The sequence below is a fragment of the Aythya fuligula genome, chromosome 14 (assembly GCF_009819795.1).
Source record: "Aythya fuligula isolate bAytFul2 chromosome 14, bAytFul2.pri, whole genome shotgun sequence".
NCBI classification, from domain to species: domain Eukaryota; kingdom Metazoa; phylum Chordata; class Aves; order Anseriformes; family Anatidae; genus Aythya; species Aythya fuligula.
Genome location: NC_045572.1, coordinates 16,851,691 through 16,874,590, shown reverse-complemented (window position 1 = coordinate 16,874,590; position 22,900 = coordinate 16,851,691). Strand labels below are relative to the sequence as shown.

The following is a 22,900-nucleotide window of genomic DNA, read 5'->3' as shown; positions in this document are numbered from 1 at the left end:
CTACATTTAGGTCCAACCTAAATGGCATCTCACTCCATTCGGGGCTAACAGCCCCATTTCCCTACATTTAGGGCCAAAAATCCCCCCCGTGTCTACCCCCCTCCCCCCCCCCCCCATATCCCCGCGCCTCCCCCTGCCGCAGCGCGGCGCTGCCCGGAAGTGCCACGTGTACGCAGCGCGCATGCGCCGGGCTGGCCCCGGTAGTTCCGGTGCGGCGTCGGCCCCGCCTCTGGCGCCGCGGAGCCGAGCGGAGCCGGGCCCGGGCGCCTCAGGGAGCCTCCGGGAGCCATGGCCCAGCCCGCCGGGCCCGCCGCTGCCTGCCGAGCTCAGGGCGCCGGCCGGCAGCCCTACAGCAACGGTGAGCTATAAGGACAAGGGTGGGGGGCGTCCCGGGGCTCCGGGGGGTGGCGGTGTGGCGGATTTTGGGGGTTTTGTACCCAAAACCGTGAGGGCCGCGCCCCGTGAGGGCCTCACCCCGCGGGACCTTTAGAACCGGGAAGCGAGGCTGGAAGCCCTCCCTCAGCCCTCACCCCCCCCCCCCCCCCGCCGTGCCCCTTTCCCTCATTCTCCGTTCCCCAATTCCGTGCTTCTCCTTCTGGGGACTCGTGGCGCCCCGTGAGCGGGGTGGTTTTAAGGAAATCCGTCGGTTTTTCTGCTGTAATTGTGAGTAATTAAACGGGTTGCCTCGCCGTCCCCTTCTTTCTCCGGCAGCGTGTTTATAACTTCTCAAAAATCGCTCGCAGCGTGGTGTTACACGGCTGCACGCTCGCCTGTAGGGTCAGCAGTGTGGGAAGCGGATAAATGCAGGCTGAAAAATAAATGCAGGCTGAGAAGAGCCCTCGTCCTCTCGAGCTTGTGGTGGAAGCAGGGAGCGTCCAAGAGGAACGTCAGCTCGTGGGGTGCTGGAGCAGGATGAGTTCCACGCTGGCATCGCGCTGTCTCAGCTGGTTTGGCTGTGGGTGGCTCGAGCACACGGTGGAAGTTCAGGGAGGCGGCCGGAGGAGGAGAGACGTCAGGCTGCCAGGTGTCTGAAAACCAGACCCGAAAGCTAGAGTTACGCAAAGGAAGAGTAATAAAATGAAGCAGCAGTTACGGTGTGCTTGGGAGAGGGCACGGGTTGTTGGCCCGTTGAATAAATGGGGTTATTGGGGGGTGGGCCACTCGCAGCGCTGTCGGGAAGGTGCTGCGAGCCTCGGCCCTTACAGGAAAAACAACATTGCCTCAAAGCCATCCGGAGCGTACCGAGAGCGCCGTTATGGCATTTATAATGGCCCGTGAGGAACGGGAGCTGTCAGCAGAGCAATAAATTGTACTCCAGCCGCCAGCTCTCCTCCTGACACCTTGCTCCCCTCGCTGTCTGCAGGTGCCCAGCTCCCTGTGCGTGTGCCCGGCCGTGGCAGTGGCGCCGCACGCTGCTGACCTGGAAATGGTTGGGCAGCGAGCTGTGGGTTGCCTGGTAACAACCTGCCTCCCCTCGCTGGGTTTCAGTAGGAGCAGTGCTCGCTGTGAGCGCCGATTTGCTCTTCGGCTGGCAGATGTGGAGAGTAAACAAGGAGGAGAAACGCACTCGGAGAGGACACGCTCCCCTCGTGTGCTGGTGTGGTGCTCTGAGGCCACGAGCTGCTTTGGGAGCCGCAGGTGGGCTCAGCTGCAGCGGGTGCTGGGGGCCTCCTGCTGCCCAGCTCGGCTGGAATCCAGCTCAGCCTTTGGGGTCCGTGTCCTTGTACCCCCTGGGGACGTTGCGATGGGTGCAAGCAGTGTCGTGGGCACGGGGAGCAGGTGGCACTGAGTTTCTGTGTGGCAGAGAACGTGGCTTGAATCGCAGCCTCCCATGGTAATGTTTTGAGCCATCATTTCCTCCTGCTCGATCCCCAGCTTCAGGGAGCAGTGCAGGAAAGGAGCAGCAGCGTGCGGGGAAGCTGGAGGGCCTGCGAGCTGTCCGCTGGGCCTCCCGAAAGGGGTCAGGTCAAGATGGGCACCTGACAGCAGCAAAAAGCAAGTTCTGAGAAGTCTTTGTGCAACTCTGAAGGCCTTTGAGAAGGGTTAACGCCCCTCAGAGCTGTCGCTTTGGTTTTGTTGGCAGCTTTATGCAGGCTTGCCTTGAAAGCATGAATTGTACGAAGGCTATCAAAGCTTTTCATTGCCCTTCTGACTTCAAAAAATAAAACTGAATTGGAATTTGGAAGATTGCTTTAAAAATCTAACTCATCACGACACAAAGTGTCATAAAAATGATTCCTGGCTGGGCTACAGAGTCATGCCCCGAGGTGAATAACCAAGTTATAAAATTAATCTGTATTTGTTCTGTATCTTCTGTACCATTTAGGGTAACGTTATATCAATACGCATGTGATACAGCTCTTACATAAGACACCTTAGTCACTTGTAGAGCTGGCAAACTGAATTTACAAGTCACTTGGTAAATCAGTTGTGTAAAGCCCACCTGATGGATCCGCTGCGGGGTGATTTTCAGAGGTGAGTCACAACCGTAGGAATTCGCATGTTTGCAAGCTTTTGGTTTCGACGCCCGTAGTTTTGGAGGTTTATTAATTGCTAAGATTTGTGAGCAGCTTTGTAGGGATGGTGGGCTACAAGTGGGTTTCCTAACTGAAAGGCAGACGGCATATTGTGATTAATGGGGACCGAATCTTATGCTATATAGTTCTGAGGCACAAATAACAGAGGCAGGGCGAGGTCAGTGGCACTGTAGTGCTGCTACCTTGGCCGAGCAGTCGGTGTGGAGATGCACACAGTGCTCAGGGGCTGACAGCTGTCTGTCAGCTGTCACCTGAGGCTTTCTAGGGAGTGCTGAGCTGAGTGGCAGTCACAATATTTGCCCTAACGAGGTACTTCAGTATTCCTTGGTTAGCTTCTTTTGTTGTGTACGTGCCTGAGTTCCAAGTTATTTGAACTCGGCAATGTGAACTTCTCCCCTTTTCAAGTTTAACCAGAACGTTTCAATAGCTCAGAAACCAGCTGCCTTTATTTTATTGCTAAATGAAATTGTGGGATTTCATTCTGGTGGCTGCTCTTTGCAGCACTTGTATGCGAAATGTCTTTCCGCGTGCTCATCTCTGCGGCGTGCTTTTGAAAATGCAAGTGTTGAGTCTTGCAGGGGGTTCTGGTCTGGAGAATTAAATACTTTCATTTTTCTGGGTTCAACATTTTATTTTCCAGAAACTTAACTAATTCTGGAAAGTAGGATAGGGTTGGGAGTAAAAGAATCATCAGTATAAACCATAAGGAGGATTTCTTTTGATTTTAGGCATATAACCGTGTAGGTGGAAAGTCTCCAACGTTCATACTGGATGTTTGGGGAAATAATAAAGCCACACCAATGTGATAAAATAATGATACAGCATCAGAGAGTGTTTTAATGTTTTGTATGAGTTGTATCTAGCTGTGGCATGAATTACTCAGTGCTTTCTGCTCAGAAGGATTCCACCTGGAGATTTCTCTCCCCTTAGGCTGGCTGTCCTTTTTGGGGCAGTGGTGGCCTTCCTGCTGGAGCTCTCAGTGCACTGAAAACCCCCCAACATTTTTCATGTTCCTGTGTACAACGGAAATCTGATGAAGCCCTTCCAGTGCCGTTTACTGTTTTATTAACCTCATTTGTTTTTTCCAAGTGATTAATGCTGAGTTCAGCTCTGCCACCCAACAAACACATCAGCACCATTAGCCTATCAAGCTGTATTTTCTCGATGAGTGACTTATGCCATGATAAATCGCTCTTCGTTCCGTGTTCTCAAGCCAGCTGGCTGTTGATGCGAGCCGTATGTGCAGGAATAGTCCTCCTGCTAAATTTAGCTGCAGAACCTTTACGGATTAACTCTGTCACTTGAGAAATAGCAGGGTGACTTATGCTGAAACTGGCTGCTCGGCTCTTTGCCGTAAGCTAAAGTTGAAGTTGGTGTCAAGCCTCAAGTGGAGCCGAGCTGCTGGGTGAGGGCGGCTCCTGGCAGCCGCGTGGCAGTGCCCTCCTCCTCGCCCCGCTGGCTTTGGGGTGTTGCTGGAGATGGAAATATCAGCGGGTGTGCGTTTCGGTGCGGGAGGGTGGAGTTTGCTCAGGCACTGGATTGCTTAGCGAGCTGCGTGCTTGGGAGGCTACTGTAAAAACAAAAACACTGAAAGATCTAAGTGTTGATAGCAAAATACTGTCAAGTTTGTTTCCCTTGTAGTACTCCTTCCATCACTTACAGCTGTTTTTGTTTTTTTAAACAAAAAAAAGATTTCTGTAATGTGGAGATTAATAACATCCTAAGGAAGGAGGCTCCCAGGAACACGTTTTATTTTCAGCAGCGATACACAACACTGACTTTTTAAAGCTTTTTTTTCCTCCTAGGTCCTGTTCAAAATCAGATGATGCATTCTTCAGATGCCCAGGGATACAACCCTGCCGTTCCAGGATCGTACTCCCATCAGAAGGTTCCTCCCCATCAGCCTTCTGGACAGTACAACTACAGCGGCTCCCCGAATGTTTCTCAATTCAACAGTTATCAAGGGCCTGGGCAGACTCTCAACAGACCACCAGTGGCACCTCTCTCTGGGTCACCAGTGCAGCAAACAGGTCCTGTACCTCAAGTGCCGCCGCCTGCGTTGCAAAACTCAGCTGCTATATCATCTGCTGGTAGCTTTCCTCCCGGAGCTGGCCCCCCGATGCTTTCCAACTGGCAGTACAGCCAGAGCGCCCTGAGTCACCCGGCTGGGACACCAACAAGCCACTTGGCTCACGGGACGGGGACAGGGTCAGCTCAGCCATCGCCCTCGTTATCAGGAAATACAAATCCTCCAGGAAGTTATCAGTATGCTGCTTCTCCGGGAGGTCCCTCGCTTCAGAACAGCTATATGAAGCCAGGTAACCGTCAGTTCTTGATATTTTTCTTTTAACTGGCTCCCAGTGCCAACTTTTCTGTATCGTTTTTTAAAAAAAGGTACATAGAATTCACTCTGCAGCAGCCTTTTGCTCATGGGTACCAGATTGTCAAAACAGATGATCTGAGAAAACGCGCATCACAAAATTTGGGGTAACTTCTTTGGATTAGAAAGGGAAATTCTGTGCGTAAAATTTCGTTTTTGCTTGGGTGGTTGATGCAGGTAATTCCTTAGTGGCAGCTCGTTGTTTTGGCGAGCTACATGTGGGTGATGTTTCCGTGGCCTTTGCCATTCCTTTGGGTGTTTGAAGCATTTGTGTGCTTCAGTCAAGTGAGGACTTCTGGACTTCACAGTTGAAAAATGTTAAATCTTTTTTTCTTACAAAATGCTTTTAGCCCCGTTAGATGTTTCTCTTGATTCTAGTTCTTTGTTTTATGCTGGGGTGATTTTATTACAGTTGATTGGAATGAGCAATTAGTACTCTGGAGTTCATGATGAAGATGGTAAATGAGAAACTTTGGAAAGGGGCATATGGAATAGAATCCTTGTGCACATTCAGTGGTGAATCCTCCTGAGCAATTTCCCAGCAAAGTTTTTGTAGAACAGTGATCACTTTTAAAATGAATTTAGATCATTTTGCTGATGGTGCTCATTCTTAGCACAAAGGTCTGCCAGCTGCATGCCTGGCCTTGGACAGCCTCTCTCAGCCATGATCTGTACGTTACTGTCTCGCATCAGCTTGTTGAAGATGAGCACCCTGTCTGGAGGGATCTGTTTTAGACTCTTCTATTTCATTATACTCTGATGTGGGGCTGTACTATAACTTTATGTAGTCCAGAATTCATAATTGAAACGAGGATGCCTTCTGTGCCTCTTAAAATTCTTACCAGGAATGGTAACAAGTAACTGAAAGGGGTAAATAGCATAACATAAGAAGTAAATAACATCGTAAATAACGGTTACAGGAATCCAGTGTGACAGAAACAACTTGAAGTTGTTAAACCTTCTACATGGGTTAGGATTTGTCTGATGCTGCTTATCACTTGAGTAAGAGGAATGTGTTCGATCAATATGGTCTGTTGAGAAAAGTCTTCAGTGACTTTTTTCATTGAGGTTCAACTAAAAATTAATCTCTTTACAGGATCAGCACCTCCACCAGTGACTCAGCCTTTAACTCCTCTCCACCCCCCAAGGCCACCTTTGGGACCCCCACCGGTTGGTGGTCCACCTTTAATTAGGCCATCAACGCTGACAGCGGGACCACCTAATGCACAGCCTCTGCTAAACTCAGCTGCAAATCAAGAAGGTAAGAAAGGAGTTGCTCTCAACTAGAGGCTGTGAAGGCTGTCAGCTGTTGAAGACATATCTGATTTTCTCTGACTCCTGTGGGGCCTGCACAAATATGCCGTTGTTTGAGAACTCATCAGAGCTCTGGATCAAACAGACCTGCAGTTGTATTGCACTTAGAGCTCGTGTTAGATGGGATGATGTGGTAGTTGGCAGTTTTATTTTTACATATATATATGGTGCTTTGTTCTGTCAAAACTGTTGGTACCTTGCATGTTCAGATTGACAGTTTCTTGTATGTGGTAGCTGTATTGAGTGCAAGAATAGTGCAGTCAGATTTAGCTTAGTTTTGAACATACAAAAGGCATTAGAAACTGCTTTTGCTTAGAAAGTCTCCTTTCATAGTAAATAGATGAGATGTTTTCAGGGCTCTGGAGAGAGAAATATTTATTTTGAAGCAAGTTCAACTGTTTATTACTTGTGGATAATGTAGAAGGTTCCTTCCACTGGGTCATCTTTGAAGATTGTATTGATAACATAATGTAAATCGAGTACCTCCTTTCCTTTAGCAATTGGTATTTGGTTTGATACGTTTAGACATAGCAAGCTTAGAATAAGTTGTCCTTTGGGAGGACTCTCAATTTCAAGGTTTTTCTTATCTCAAGTGGAATTTGTATCTTGACTGGTATGTGACCATATCAGAACTGTTGGTGTTTGCTAAACAGGACTGGACAAAGTGTATAAGCGAAGGGAGTTTGTTTCCATGTGATTTTGATTGAAAAAGAATTTCAGGGAGCTCTGTACCTACATTCCAAGATGCGTTGAAAACTGCAGCTAGCTAGCATACAGACCCTTCCTATGATGAGAATGAGTCCCCTGACACGCTTTGCTGCCTATTAGCTTGGAATCGATGGAGTATACCTAATTCAAAGTAATCTGAACAGATCAGTCAACCAGAAATGTAGACTTAATTGTTTTTCCTTCAAAAAGTTTGTGGGTTTTCATGAATGTCCTTAGAGGTCGTTTCAGCAGGGGAAGTGCATGACAGAAACAGCTAAGATATACATTTATAATTAAGTTTTGTCTTGAGACAGTGTAAATCCAAACTACGCTAATCTCCATATTCATCCTGCAAAGAGAATCTCTTTTCATTTACCTCATTGCAACTTCCTAGTAACTTGTTAATTTTTTTTTACTGGGACCTTTTTAACAGGTGATGCTACATCTGCTGCTAGCGATGGGTCTGCGGTCCAAAATAGCTATGATGCAATAGAAGGAGGTGGCCTCATGGGTAAGGTTTTGGAATTAAAAATGCTTACTGTTAATGACATAACATTTCTAACAGTTTAGGAAAGATAGAAGTTTAGTTATTTATGTACAGACATTCATATTTTGTTCAGTGTCTGTCTTGAAACTAAATATATTTGAAGCATTGACAGACGGTATATGCATGCAAGTATTGTAGAGCAGTTAACACTGTGAAATTGACACTTGTCGTTTGCTTACACTTAAATAACAAAAAGCCCTCCCGATGTGATAATGCTTTGACCAAGCTGCGCTTCTTCAATTCATCTTAAATATGTCTTCTCTACTTCTAGCAACCCCACATCCTTCTCCTGCACCCCCGAATCTTAAGATGAACAGAAATGTTGGCTATTCTTACCCTGCCTTGCCACCAGGCTACCAAAATACTTCACCACCTGGAGCACCAGGAATGCAAGCATCTGCTTTGCAATATCCAGATGGATCAAAACATTTCCACCAGGTAGATTTTCTTTTTTTTTCTCATTACTGCCCCAATGCACTTGAATATACAAAATTTAAAAAAAAAAATAATGCAGCAATCTGTGTTGTGTGTCAGTGGGGATCTGCTTCTGTAGTTCCCCATTCTGTGCCACTTGTTCACAATGATAGATGTATCCAGAAATCAATGCTTTTGTTGTCAACTTGACGCCAGCCTGGAAAAATTGTACCAGCTCTTCCTAAAATGTCTTATTCTTAAATCTGCTCAGAATATTTATCTTAAATTTTCAGTTACTTTGGGTGTGTTTTTCTTCCCTCAGGTCACTATTGCTAGCTGAAGTATTTTTTTCTGAACTTTCAAAGCAAACTGACTGATGTTTTTGCCAGCTGGGCCTCTGTATTTCAAGGGTTTTGTAGCAAATCAGTTATTTTTTACCTCCAGTATGTTATGTGCTAAAGTCCAAGTTTATGTAACAAGTAGTATTTCTAAATATATCACTTTAATACAGTTGCAGTTAATGTGCACAAAAAATGAAAGGTGGATATGTTTGCTTTTTAAATGAACTGGGTTTCATCCAAATAATCAATGCTAATTGTGAAATTTTATTGGACTCTAGCCTCCCCTAGGCACTAATCACTTAACTGCATCTATGGGTTCCCTGAGCCTCCAGCAAGAAGGATTAAGACCTGTGAATCTTCTTCAAGAAAGAAATATTCTTCCTACAACCATCTTACAGGCTCCTGTCCCAAACTTGCATGAAGACATCCAGAAGCTCAATTGTAATCCAGAGTAAGATTATCAATTTGCTATAATTCATCAAAATAAATTCCTAGTTATGTTTACAACTTTCAAAAATATTTACTTATTTTTGTGAGTATAAAGCATTGAAAATGGGCTTCAGCATGTTAAGATAAAGGTGGTCAGTGGATTAAATTTTGAAGTGAGGAAGGCAGTGTAGAATATTAATTGCCCTTTTCAGCTTGTTGATATCATCTGCTTATTAGCTGTTGACTTTGTAGTCCTGAAGCAGTCCATTAATTCCTGATGTCAGAGTATAACCAATGCCATTGATTCAATTTTGAGCAACGTTCCTCTTTTAATTAAGAAAGCCTCACATGCATCCCTTAGAAAAGTCATTTAGGAAACATTTTTTTAATGCCTTAAGAAATTGTTGAAATGTGGTGTTTGAATGTGTACCACAGCTTTAATTAACCAGGTATGTTCTACTGCAGGTGTTAAGAGATCACGTGTCTCCACTTGCTGTTGCTTTTTGTTAGAATCTAAAAATAGTTGTATGGGATTAATTAGATAATTCCATCAGTTAAGCACCTCATTACTGTTTACAAAATTTCATTGATTTGTGTTCCTTTCTCTGGAGCCAAGATCGAGGCAGTTAGCAGAGCTTGCCCTTTTCTTTATCTGGTGCACACACTGTAATTTGGATGACCTGCTATTTTCATTTCAGTCTGGGATGTGTTTCAAGTAACTGTTCTCCATAACAAGAGGATAACATAACCTTCATAATCCTCCTGTTAGGGTTCTCGGCTGCTACTAAGTGCTTTTTCTAAACCTGCTTCACAGTGTACAAGGAAATTGTGTAGAAAATGTGAGGAAAAATAAGATGTTTGCAAGGCAGTTACAAATAAATACAATGCAAAAAGATTGCAATATAGCTGGTGATGAGTATGACTGAGATTTAAAATAGGAATTAACTCATTAAAGGCAGGTAGGTCAAGAAGGCTGTGGATGCAGAAGCACGCATGACCTCTGTATTGAAAGTAACCAAAATACTTGCATTACTAATAAAAATCTGTGTAAAAATTTGCAGAAGTACTGTGCATGACTGCACTTCGCAGAAACCACTGGGTTCTGAAGTGTCTGAAGTTACAGCTGTTGGGGTTGTTTGTAGTTATTTTAAACTTTGCTGGTTCAGATCAGTATACAGGCCACCTCAAAAAGTTACCCCAAAATAACGCTTTGTGTGTAAAGATTTGGTGCAACTTTGAGCATTGTTAGGCTTAACTTTGACTAAAATGACACCATTTTCTGCATTAAAAGTGTGTGTATAAAGTAACATAACTAAAGCTGTGGATCCAGCTAACTGTGGACTAACTTAACTGTGGATCCAGCTCAGACTAAAATGGAAAAATGTGACAGAGTTGGAGATGGTATTTTATCTGGGAATGGATGTCACCAGCTCTGGAAAATATAAAGGATATTATACACTACTGAAATTATAATTTCCTTACCTGAAAGTCACTGAAAATAATCCTTTATTCTCTGTGTAGGTTGTTCCGCTGTACCCTGACCAACATTCCTCAAACTCAGGCCTTATTGAATAAAGCCAAACTTCCTTTGGGGCTCCTGCTTCATCCTTTCAAAGACTTATCGGTATGAGAAACATCTAAAGCTTTAAATGCTGAAATATCAGCTATACCTTCACTAAAAGCTGTCCAAAGTTGGAAGAGGGGTTAGAAAAGAAGTGCAGCTATGTTGGCTGATCTTGGCCTAGAAGAATTGCCTTGGTGACTGACATTTCCCTGGTCTATAGGTCCATACAGATTGCTGTCATTTATCTGAGATTTTTCTACTGCCTTTCTAAGCCTAAAAAAAAAAAACCAACCCTCAGAGGCAGTGCAGAAGTCATACTGTGACAGAAGGCAACTCATGTAAATATCACTCCTACTTGAATAGCTGTATTTTGTCACATAACGGTTGTAGTTATTAATTTCCTATACCAAACCAAGAACTGATTCTTAATTTAGTTAAGCATTAACAAAGTTAAAGGGGTTTGGCTGTCCACAGATACCCAGGAGACTTTGAATTTGGCAGTGCATCTTTTAAATGTTCCTGTTTTTCACAGCTTAAGTGATTTTCCGAATACATATTGCTGGCTTTTTCCTGAGATCTTTGCCCTGCACTGAATGTGGAGTTTGTTTTTGCACCATAAATGCAAAATTCAAGACTGTGGAGGCTTGAAAGGGAAGCATTAGCAGCCAAATAGATTAGAGCTAGGTTCTGACCAGTATTATTATTAAGGAATTTTGTAGGAGTGCTGTGTGGATGCAGAAATACTTGTTCCTTAAACAAGTATGCTTTGACTAGCTAGCTAACCAGGAAGCACAGTGTAGATTGTTGTTATCATAGTTGAATGGCTGTAGTGTTGACGCTTTAAAATAGGAAGCTTTTCTTTTCCAGCAATTGCCAGTGGTCACTTCAAGCACTATTGTGAGATGTCGTTCCTGCCGGACGTATATTAACCCTTTCGTCAGCTTTTTAGACCAAAGGAGATGGAAATGCAATTTGTGCTATAGAGTGAATGATGGTAGGTTTTAAATGCGCTCATTGTTTTGAACTGTTAGAACTATCCTTTCCCACCTTGACCTTTGAGATGGCAATATCATTGACTGTGTCAGTGCTAGGTTTCATCATTTCTTATGCTGAAGTCTGACACAGTCTCCCAAGGTAGGACAGGTGACAAAGTTGCTTCCCTACCTAGTGTATATAGTTTTCCGAGAAGTATTGCCCAACAGGCACTAAAGAGTTGATATATTTGTTTTAAAATGTAGCACAGCTAATGCTAGTTTGAAGTAATAATGTATTAATTTACCTGCACAGTTCCTGAAGAATTCATGTATAATCCTGTGACGAGAGTTTATGGAGAACCTCATAAAAGACCTGAAGTCCAGAATGCTACTATTGAGTTTATGGCTCCATCTGAATACATGGTAAGGTTTTACTTATTCTCTCCCTTAGTTTTTATTTCCAGAGAGAAGTTGGGGAGGAAAAAAAAACACAAACTTTTTATAGAGGGTGCTTTCCAGTTTAGTATAGCAGTTACTGCTTCAAGGAGTACATCCGAGAAGTCTCAAGCGTTACTTCAGATAGGATGTCATTTATAAACGTTTATGATTTCATAGTTCTGTATTTAGAATAGGTAGGTGTTTGTGGGTCTTTTGAAAGAAAACCACAGTTATAGAATCACCCGATGAGGAAAATGCATTTAGAAATTTTGTCTGTCATCTGTGTGTTGCTCTAATAGAGTTCAAACCTGCAGTAGAATAAACCCAATCTAATAACTGTCACTTTGAAAATTAAAGGCAATCTTTTCTTTGTTCAGCTACGTCCACCTCAGCCACCTGTGTACCTCTTTGTATTTGATGTTTCTCATAATGCAATAGAGACAGGATACTTGAATACAGTCTGCAAGACCTTGTTAGACAATCTTGACCTGTAAGTAGAAAGAATGTCCTTTTTCTTTTTTTTTTTTTTTTTTTTTTGGTCGTATGAAACTTATGCTAGACATGAACATGCTAATGCTTCCTGTCTGTAAGAAAAGTTTCCTGGTGTTAGCTCGCCATGGCCAGTGTTGTATGGAAATTTAGTATAAAGCTGTAGTCATTTTTCCTATCACAGCTGCACCACTATATAAAGTAATTTTGAGGCACTTCTCACACTGGGTCTTTTCTATCTTCTTCACCAACCTCAAGGAGGAATAAGCATTATGTTAATGATGTGTTTTGAATTATCTCTTCTAAAAGCTGAAATTTAGATAAGTATTCACTGGAATGTATGCATGCATCTAATTAACTTTTCATTTTAAGGAAGTGCTATTTGAATGTACATAAATCTGGCTTAGTATTTGCAGCTTGTTTCTTTCCTGTATCTTTATGTATTATTTTTGTTTGATATATAGTAGAGTTGATGTCTAGCTTTCTACTTCACTAACATTGGAAAATGTTGAAAGATAACTCACATTGGGATTCTTGTGTGTCATTCCTTTCTGAAGGGGCTTTTATGCTGAACTTCTAAATAGGGCTTTAACTTAAAAATTACAAACACCTGTTGCTGTGTCTGCAAACACATTTATTCTTTCTAAGTGTTGTTCATCCATTTTTTATTACCCTCCTAAAAAAAATCTCAGACCTCTGCTGGGTGATTCTACTATGAGCTCCTTTTTTTCATCCAGAATGATTTAGTCAGGCTATTGCAATATAGCTGTTAAGCTGACTACTTGGTAAGAACATTGGACGACAGGTGCAGTGGATGTGGTTTTAAATTTAAAAAAAAAAAAAAAAAAAGCTTGTAGAAATGAAATTTCATCTTGCTGAACACCATATGTCTGATTTCTAGGCTTCCCGGGAATACTAGAACAAAAATAGGCTTCATCACATTTGACAGCACAATCCATTTCTACAGTCTTCAGGAAGGTCTCTCTCAGCCTCAGATGCTTATAGTTTCAGATATTGAAGGTATGCAGAAAAAACTTCTGTGTTTAGTACCTATTAACGACTGCTGGTTTTGACAGCCTTTTTAAAATATATTTGGTGGGAGTTTCTAGATCAGATCGTTAATCTCTCTAGTTATGGCTGTGGAAGTAGCATATATCTGGGTTCCTTTGAAGCTCCTAACGTCTGAGCAATGCTGTGACTGCTCATGACTTAAAACATGAAGACAGCCTTCTGAAAAACAAAGATGGCCTTCTGAACCTCTAGTTTTTTGTACAATTATCTAAACTTGTGTTAGGATCATAATTGCAATGATGCTTGGTAAATTGCAGTAGATTCTTAGTGACTAATGCTTAGTAAAGGCTAAAAAGACCATCACTGTCAAGTTACCTTTCACTTACGTTAAGGGGCAGGGTGGAATGAATACTAGACAATCTTCCATGCATTTTTACTCAGTAGGCTTTATTATCCTTAAAGCATTTTGACTGCTCTTCTAAAATGTCATTCTAGCCGCAGGTATGCTGGGGGTGGATCAATGTTTGAATGGATTTACACATTGATACTATATATTTTTCAATAGATGTAATGATTGGCAAATACAATTCAGAAAAGATTGTTTTTTAAGCAAACCACAACAACAAAAAACTAACACTTTTTTTTCTTCCAGATGTATTTATACCAATGCCAGAAAACTTATTAGTAAATTTAAATGAAAATAAAGAGGTAAGAACTGCCTTATATAACTAGTGACATTCACATAATATGCTTGATAGTTTGTGGATTACTAAATACTCTTTAATATCTATGTTTAAATAACAAGTTTGGGATAGGGAAAAAGTCTTTAAATTTATCTATTTGACTGTAAAAAATTAACAACCTGAAACAAGACAATACTTGACTTTTGCTTGGGCTGTTTTTTTACTACCTTAATATTGCCAGTATCAGTACATGTTTATGTACACTCAGCAATCCTCCTTATAAAGAAAAAACTGTTAAGACACTAGTCTTAATATTTTTATTTCCTAAATTGCAGCTTATTCAAGATCTACTGAGGACCTTGCCACAAATGTTTACCAAGTCCCTGGAAACTCAGAGTGCTCTTGGACCTGCATTACAGGCAGCCTTTAAACTGATGTCCCCCACTGGAGGTAGAATCTCTGTCTTCCAGACACAGCTTCCATCTGTGGGAATGGGAGCACTGAAATCGCGAGAAGAACCAAACCAAAGAGCAACTGCAAAGGTTAGAAAAGTTTTTAAAAACAAAACAAAAAAAAAAAATCAGAACTGCCAGTCGTGTTCTATACATGTGCGTAGCTATGGAATTGCCTGTTCTAGGTGAAATTTTTTGGTTGTTTTGTTGGGTTAACCTTTTAACTACTTTAGTGAAGAGAAGGGGGATAGGAAACAACTACTGTAAATGTAAATTTGTGACCCAATTCTTTAAAAGATGTAATTAAAATCAGGGGTGAAAAATCATTTATTAGTGTCACTGAAAACAAGTGATAAATACGTGAATCTTGAATTTCCTTTGCATATCGTAATGTTCCCTTGTGTTAACAGGAGATACATCTGACTCCATCAACTGACTTTTACAAGAAGTTAGCCTTGGACTGCTCAGGACAACAGGTTGCAGTGGATTTATTTCTTCTTAGTGGACAATATTCTGACTTAGCTTCTCTAGGTAAGCCATGCGAAGTTGTTTTGGGGCATCTAACTTCTAAACTTCTTGACAAATATGTGAAATCTAGCATTTAGAATATGAACAAATCTAATGTGTCAAGATGAAAATTCATCCTTGAGCAGTGACACTGAACAGAAGGCAATATTTCAGTCTTTCCTGATTTAGCATAACTGTTTTCATGTTCTCCCCTTAGTGAGTCAGGATTTTTGTGGTCCTGTTATAAGTGGTTGAAATCTTTCTTCCTTTCTGCCTTCCAGCCATCAGTGTTAAGCTTACCATTAGGGTAGGCTTACTAGTGTTTTAATTATTTTTTTCTCCATTTAACCAGACTTCTAAGTGACAGAGTACCCGTAATTTCAGGCCATTTCATGCCTCTATACATAATTGAATATATAGTTGTATTATGTCTCTGTATGCAGGTCTATGACTGTGTAACAAAGCTATTTGCAGATGTGAACTGTTTAATTATTAAAGGTAATACCGCATTCCTCTGGTATTTTTAAAGGCAACTGTATTCACTCTGCTATTGTATGGTTTTGTTTCAGGTTGTATATCAAGATATTCGGCAGGTAGTGTCTATTACTACCAATCTTACCATCACAAACACAACCCTGTCCAAGTGGAGAAATTGCAAAAGGAGTTGAAACGATATTTAACTAGAAAAATTGGATTTGAGGCTGTCATGAGGATAAGATGCACCAAAGGTTTGAACGTGTTTTCTTGGGAGTAGGGCAGGAGCAAGCAGGGGGTTGTGTTTGCTGTTGTTTGGGAATGTTTTGATTCATATGATTGATACTTTGGCTTTTACGTAAACTTAAATGTTTAAAGGACAAGGATTAGGAAAGTAAAACTCAGTACCAGGAATTGGACCGTTTTTATGACTGTATTTGGAATTTAGAAGTCAGTAAAAAAATCTGTATTTTATAATGGCTAAAAGTGGAAATTTTTCCAGGTTGCTGTTTCTTTTATAGTGTAGAAACTTGCTTTTATTCTACATTGATTTCTGAATTCCTGGCTTCTGTTAGGCTTTGTGGATTCTACAGATCAGTAATCTGTTTGGAATATTTACCTTTCTGAAAATGCTTTATTTTATTCAGAAGGATTTTAATGTTTTGATACAGAATGGGGTGTTGGGTGGGTAAATGGCATCTGTAGTTCACATCTGACTAAAAAAAAGAATTGATTCGGTATAATGCTTATCTCGTAGGTCTTTCCATTCATACCTTCCATGGGAACTTCTTCGTAAGATCTACAGATCTGTTGTCATTACCCAACGTAAACCCAGATGCAGGATATGCCGTGCAAATGTCAGTAGAAGAGAGCCTTACTGATATGCAGGTCGTTTCTTTTCAGTCAGCTCTTCTGTACACATCCAGTAAAGGTAAGATGTATAGGTAGTGTTGGCTGAAACTAATTATATTCAGATAAGTGTTCTTGTGTACGTTTATAAGCTGTAATTCAGTTGGAGTCGCAAGTTATTTTATGAAATGTCAGGACAGTAGATGTGATGTTACTGCATGTTGATGTTACTGCTTCTTCCAGACCAAGAAGTTTTATGGGAAACTTACTCTGGTCTGCAAATAGGTGGCCTTAGCCTAGAAACTGAGAACTAAGTTTTTAAAAGATACTTAAAACAGCCTGGTTCACAGTTTGTATGATAAATAGGATTTAATCTTTTTTTTGCTTATTTGGTCTAACACAGATCAGCTGATATTGTCAATGGGGAAACTACCCAATTAATAAAAGCATTTAAGTGTGACAGAATTTACTGAATAAACAGTGGCATTCTTGTGTTCCTTCATAAAAACCAAAGTTGTGTTTTTTTCCTTTTTTTGTACAGGTGAAAGAAGAATTCGTGTCCACACGATGTGCTTACCTGTTGTAACAACGCTGAGTGACGTCTATGCAGGGGCAGATGTGCAAGCTATCACAGGGCTGTTAGCCAATATGGGTGAGAATGAAAAGAGCTTGTCTGGATATGTATACTAAAAGCTTTAGAGATATTATCCAGTAATCTTCTGGGAAGTTACATTAGAAGTAACGATTCTCTCTGCTTCTAATGCTTGGCTTAGGTAAAATATCAGTATAGCTCTATGTAGTCACCTGGCCTTAGTCTAGTGCATCATCATACTTTTGGTTGATAATGCTTAAATCAAAAAAGCTCTTGTTCTTTTGCTTTTTTTCTGAATCATTTAACTTGATTTCTACAGTAGTGTTGTAAAAATTTAAGCTTCATGAGAGTGTATGTTGAAATGAGAAGAGTTAACCTACATGACTTACTACACAAAGAGTAAAAGCCTCTTTCTTGAGCTTTATATCTCTTTTTTTTTTTTTTTTTTTTTTAAGCTGTGGACCGATCAGTTTCTGCTACCCTGAGTGATGCTCGAGATGCTTTGGTCAACGCAGTGATAGACTCCTTATCTGCTTACCGTTCATCAGTCCTAAGCATTCAACAGCCTGGTTTAATGGCCCCCAGTTCACTACGGCTCTTCCCACTTTACGTACTGGCACTCTTAAAACAGGTAAGCCATACAAGAGGAGCATAGTTTTCTATGCTTGGAATGTCAACCTGCAGTAAAAGAGCATGTCATCGACGTGCAAAATAAACTATGTTGAATTCAGTTTCTCACTTTTCTTTAACAGTCAAATTAAATGCCTTTTTGTTTGCAGAAAGCATTTCAAACTGGGACGAACGCACGTTTAGACGAACGCATTTTTACCATGTGTCAGGTGAAAAACCAGCCCCTTGTTTACCTCATGCTTATGACACATCCCAGTTTGTACAGAGTTGATAATCTCACAGATGAGGTGAGTATTTGCATTGCTACTGGGTCTGATTGTGTCTTGTCACATAGATTTGTATGATGTGAAAATAAATTTGTGTTTTAAACCTTGCAAGTCTTCCACGTTAAAGCTCAAATTTTCCCAGTTGCTTCATTTATGTCTTTGTTACTTGAAGATAGGCTTGAAGAATTCTGGTGTGAAGCTGTGCTTTGGCAATGGGTGGATGGGGAAGGGTTTTTTTCTAACTAATTTCTGCCCTGTCTTATCTTGCACTATAAATTGTATGTATGTAATGATAGTACAACAGATGTTTTGTCATCCTCCCTCGTTGCTTCCTTTATTTTAAAATGTCAAAGTAGTTCTGTGAACAGTGTGTTTAAGAGCCTGAATAATTTCAGAAAGCACATCAGTACTGATCAAAATAAATTTGAAGTACGCCTCTCTAAATAGAACATCAAGAGATTTACTATTAAATTATGTACTTGAATTATAACAAACTTAGAGGAAAAGGATTCAGCTTCAATATTCAACATAGGACAGCCAAATCTTACTTAACCTTCTATTTTTGTAACTATTTCACTGCATCGAGATGTGAACTGTACTTTTTTTTTTTCTTTTTCCCTTTAGGGAGCTCTTAACATAAATGACAGAACTATACCTCAGCCACCCATTCTCCAGCTGTCAGTGGAGAAGTTGAGTAGGGATGGTGCCTACCTTATGGATGCTGGCTCTGTAAGTTGGGTGGTGGTGATTTAATATTTTTTTTTCCAAATTTATATTTATTTTGTGTACCTTCTGAGAATTCAAAACATATAAGACTGACGAGGTGTAGCTTTGTTTTAGGTTATTCTTATTGCTGGTTATTTTTCAGGTAATGTTTCTGTGGATTGGAAAGAGCTGTGGGCAGAGCTTTATCAGCCAAGTCCTTGGAGTTCCAAATTACGGCTCAATACCACAGAACATGGTACGTGCTTGTTTTGTTGTATACCAATCGCATAGTGCAGCCAAAATGTTATCTTCATGGGAATTGAAATACTATATTGAAATATTAGCCCTCTGGTTGCTATTCGCCATAAATCCAGGTCCAAGGGAAACAAAATGTTATGTCTCTTGGAGTTTCTCTAGGCTGAACTTTAATCTGGATCTTCCCATTAAAGCACAGTAGGAACAGGCTGACAACGATTAAGTTTCTCAGAAGAGTGGGAGCACCCTGAGAATATCTGGGAATAGTAAGCACAGGGGATTAGTGGAAAACCTTCCGTTTCTGTGAAAAAAGCAGTACTGATCACAACTCAGCCATCACTATTCTGATAGTCAGTTGCCAGCACCTGTTCGGTGCATTTGATTGTTTCAAGCCCTTTAGAAGGAGACCACAGTAAAACTATTCATCACAGAATGCCTCCTCTGTCCAGGGTTTCTTTACACCTGATTAGGATAAAGTTGAGTTATTTTGTTAAGTGATCAATTTACTGCTGGTATTGTATACTGCTGTGTATTAATGATCCTCTTTGCTTCTTAGACACATCTGCCAGAGCTTGAAACTGCAGAATCCATCAGAACAATAGCTTTCATTTCTTGGCTGAGAGAACAGAGACCTTTCTTTCCTATCCTATATATAATAAAGTAAGTGTTTTAACAGTCTTTGAGACCTTTTACAGTACATATTTGGATATCATATACTGTACTTTCTGAAGTCAAGTTCTGTCAGTGGTGCATGTTGTGCCTAACAAGTTTGGCAGTAGATATGACTTGGTATGAATCATCTTTGATTTATAACTTTCACAGATTAACTTTTTTCTGTGACATTTAGCCTTTTTTAATGCTAGATGAAGTTAATATTGATAAGAGTACTTGTTGGGATTAATCACAAGGGCTCTTTTCATAAGTCCTTGAGCTCTGAGCACATCTTGCACTTGATCTGTAACTTTCTGAATGCATTGGTAGATCTTGGTGAATATTTATTTCACTCAAATGTTTATTTTCATTTTGAAGGGATGACAGCCCATTGAAATCAAGTTTTCTGCAAAATATGATTGAAGACAGAACAGAATCAGCCTTATCATACTATGAGTTCCTCCTCCATATACAGCAGCAAGTGAATAAATGAAACGCTAGCCTTTGGCTCACTTCTTTAAGGAAAGATTTTGCAGTAAAGAACACTTGTGCTTATAATATCCTCATTAAATCTGTGGCCTGAGGCAGTCGATGAGAAGTTCTCACTGTGATTTCAACGAACTAAAGCAAATAAAGGACCACATCTGAGAATCAAATGTGCAACTATACATTATACCTTAAAAATCAAACTATTGGAACTGGTTGAGCACCTTTATTTTGCTGCAAATCATGTTTTTACTGTAAGTAGTTGCAGCATGAAGTACATTTACAAAGGCAATACTGAAAAGGTGAAATACATTTTGTAAAATAAAGAGTTCTTTGTTGTTCAAAATGTATATTTCCGTAACTCTTTGCATTTTTTTTTTTTGCTGCTAGATATAAAAACCTCACAATACTGATCATGATTTGCAGGGAAATTCTTTGTAAGTGCATCCAGTGATCAGAGCATCTCAATGTTCAACTTAAAAATGCTTAAAGTAGCAATGAAACAACTGTTCATTGTGAAACGAACAAATAATTTATGGAACTTAGAATCCAGTGTTTGGAGTGGATTATGGCTAGTAGGATTCAAGGTAAGCTTAACATGGACAAGATGGCTTAATATTTGAAAGCTTTTAATAAGTCAGTATTCAATTTTTTAAAAAAATAGTGGGGAGGAGTGAGCCCTATATGAGATACATTAAAGTCAGTGGCTGAGTCAGCAGCAAAAGTAGACTTATGTAGATGGCAAGCTTTGTTTTTCTTCAGTAAAATTTTTCTACTTACTTTCAGCCTGTGAATGGTATGGGAGGGGAATGGCAAGTAAAGTTATCCCAGGATAAATGTTTAGTAGACTTTGGGCTCTCGTTTACATAGCTGAATGTTAGGCCCCTGAAATTTAGTGTGCTTACGAAGTGCATTTGTGTGATGGCACTTCAAACCTAGTGGTTTGAGACCACATTCAATATTCTGACACTAAAATTGGAAGATAAATTATTTTTCCAAAGACAAAAACATTATTTTGTATTTAAAGATTTCTTTATGGTTCAAGACATACTTGAAGTTCTCCAAGATTTCTTTACTGCAGCTGCCTAATGAGCCTAGGTCCAAAGCCAGTGTGCACCAAATGAAAGCTTTAAATGTACTCTCAGATCCCTGCCAGAGCTACAGACAGAAGTTGGCCTTGGACTCGAAGTGAAAATTTATATACAAGAATATTTAGATAATTTTATAAAAGTGTATCAGTGATCTCCAAAAGAGTTATCAATAGCTAGCATCATGAAGAGTATTTAAGTTGCTGTACCTGTATGCCCATGGAAGACATTTGTATGGAAGAATCTTATTTTACCTTTTTGCCTAATGGTGATATAGTTCTTGCAAAATCTACTTGGGGCAAGTGAAGTGTACAGGTAAAACATTTATAAAAGTGGTCAAGCACATACTGTGACTAGGCTAGTTAGCTTACAGTTGGCGATAGAAATGTCAAAGGACATTGTAGGGTAATCATTTGCTACCATTACAGGCTGTAGCTACACTTGATTGTCAGGAGTTGCCTTACTTCAAGGGAGGAGTTTCTTTGGAGGAATTGGTCTTTTCACTTGAGCACAAGAAGGTAAAGTTCAGAGAATGTCTAAAATAGTGTGAAAAGACTATTTTAAAACCAATTTAAGCTTCCCTGTTTGCTGTATCTGTAGCAAATAGGAGTATATTTACTTGAACAGCTTTTCAGAAAATTGCACAGTTTCTAGTCAGAATGGAGAGATGGGTTTGTTTCTTTTAAGTTTTGGCAGTATGATCTTTTTTTTTCTTTTCCCTGGGAGAAGGGGTCTCTTCATTTAAATGGAAGCTATGCACTTGCATAGTTTATCACTTAAAACTTGCATTTTGGGTATGTTATTGCTCAGATGTTGAAAGTCATCCTTGCATCTACCAGCCTACCCCAAGTCTGTTTCTTACTCTGACTGTATTTTGCTATAATAATCCTGTAACTTTTTTAAAGAACATAAATGTTGGAGATGACTTCATTACTTTATGTACACCAGACTAATGGCTAAAGATATCAGTGTTTGTGGCAATTAACTTTTAATTAGGGTCCCTAAGTTTTACAGAGCAAAATGTTATAAACACGAATCAGATGAACCCTCTTGGAGTGGATCACTTGTTTTCATCTTGGAAGAAATTCTGTATTGAACTTTGTTAGTTTATTCCCTCGCAGTGGGAAAAGCCTGCTGTATTGTAAGGGCAATACAGGACAGATGAACTCACAAGCTACCTATGATGTGTCATTTTAACCTACCGTTGGAAAACAAGGACACTGAAGATGCAAAAACAGGCAGGAGTGGCTCTGGTACTTAGATCTCAGCAAGACAACTCTACCACTGCAAATGTATTCTATTTTTCTAGTTGAGGACTTTTTTTAAACTTATTTCTGTATTTGACACATTAGTGTTCGGCCAACATTGTTACCATCCATTTTACTTTGCTTTCATTATTGTTTTAATTTAATATATTTGAGTCTAAGTCCACATAGATTGTTTTGCAATAACTAGAATGATTCACTTTTATTTAGATTTAATTTCTTAACAGAATTTAATCAAAGATGCAAAATGGCTATTAAGTAAGGGACCATTAAATGTGATTTTAAGCTTCTGTTTACTATTATGGATGTAATCCTTACAGTAAATTTAATTTTGTAAAGTAGTGTATAATATTGTAATATTAAATCTTTGCTTTCTGAACTAGGACATTTGATCTTCAGTATGAAGTTATAAATCTTCCCCATTTTGAATTTGAGACAGGATTTACTTGTCCTCCTTTTTACAGTTTGTAATTTTCACTGTTTTATTCCTGTAAAAAGTCATTTGTAACACATGCAAATGCTTATTTTATCTGTGCTAATTTATCAGATTTGGCTACTCAATAAAATTAATTGAAAGAACTCATGCAAGTCCATCAGTCCTTTCTTATAAAAATAAAATACTGTATTTGATCAATCAAGATAAATAGCATGTATTAGCAAGAGATAAATTATACTTTAGCTAAAACTTTAACATTAGTGATGCAAACTGAGAGGGAACTTTTAGGAGAATTAGTTTCAGCTGAATAAAACTTTCCTTCTGTCATTGGCGTTTTTTTGTCCTCCCAGAGCATCTCTGTCAGTCAGCATTATTGTTTAGTACTATCTTGGGGTTTGTTATTCCAGTAAGCCCA

At 40.0% G+C, this 22,900-nt stretch overlaps 1 protein-coding gene across 1 annotated transcript; it reads left to right on the top strand.

Annotated features, from left to right (window-relative positions):
* The first annotated feature begins 220 nt into the window (after positions 1-220).
* On the top strand, positions 221-22,632 carry SEC24A (SEC24 homolog A, COPII coat complex component). The gene is made up of 23 exons (XM_032196790.1): positions 221-358; positions 4,343-4,855; positions 6,014-6,178; positions 7,373-7,450; positions 7,758-7,924; positions 8,520-8,692; positions 10,192-10,294; positions 11,102-11,228; positions 11,522-11,631; positions 12,024-12,136; positions 13,037-13,155; positions 13,799-13,854; positions 14,165-14,371; positions 14,692-14,812; positions 15,358-15,516; positions 16,020-16,193; positions 16,653-16,763; positions 17,159-17,334; positions 17,483-17,620; positions 18,224-18,328; positions 18,468-18,560; positions 19,116-19,219; positions 19,589-22,632. Exons 1-23 carry the CDS (start codon positions 289-291, stop codon positions 19,701-19,703), a joined length of 3,297 nt encoding a protein of 1,098 aa, XP_032052681.1. The 5' UTR covers positions 221-288; the 3' UTR covers positions 19,704-22,632.
* The last annotated feature ends 268 nt before the right edge of the window (positions 22,633-22,900 follow it).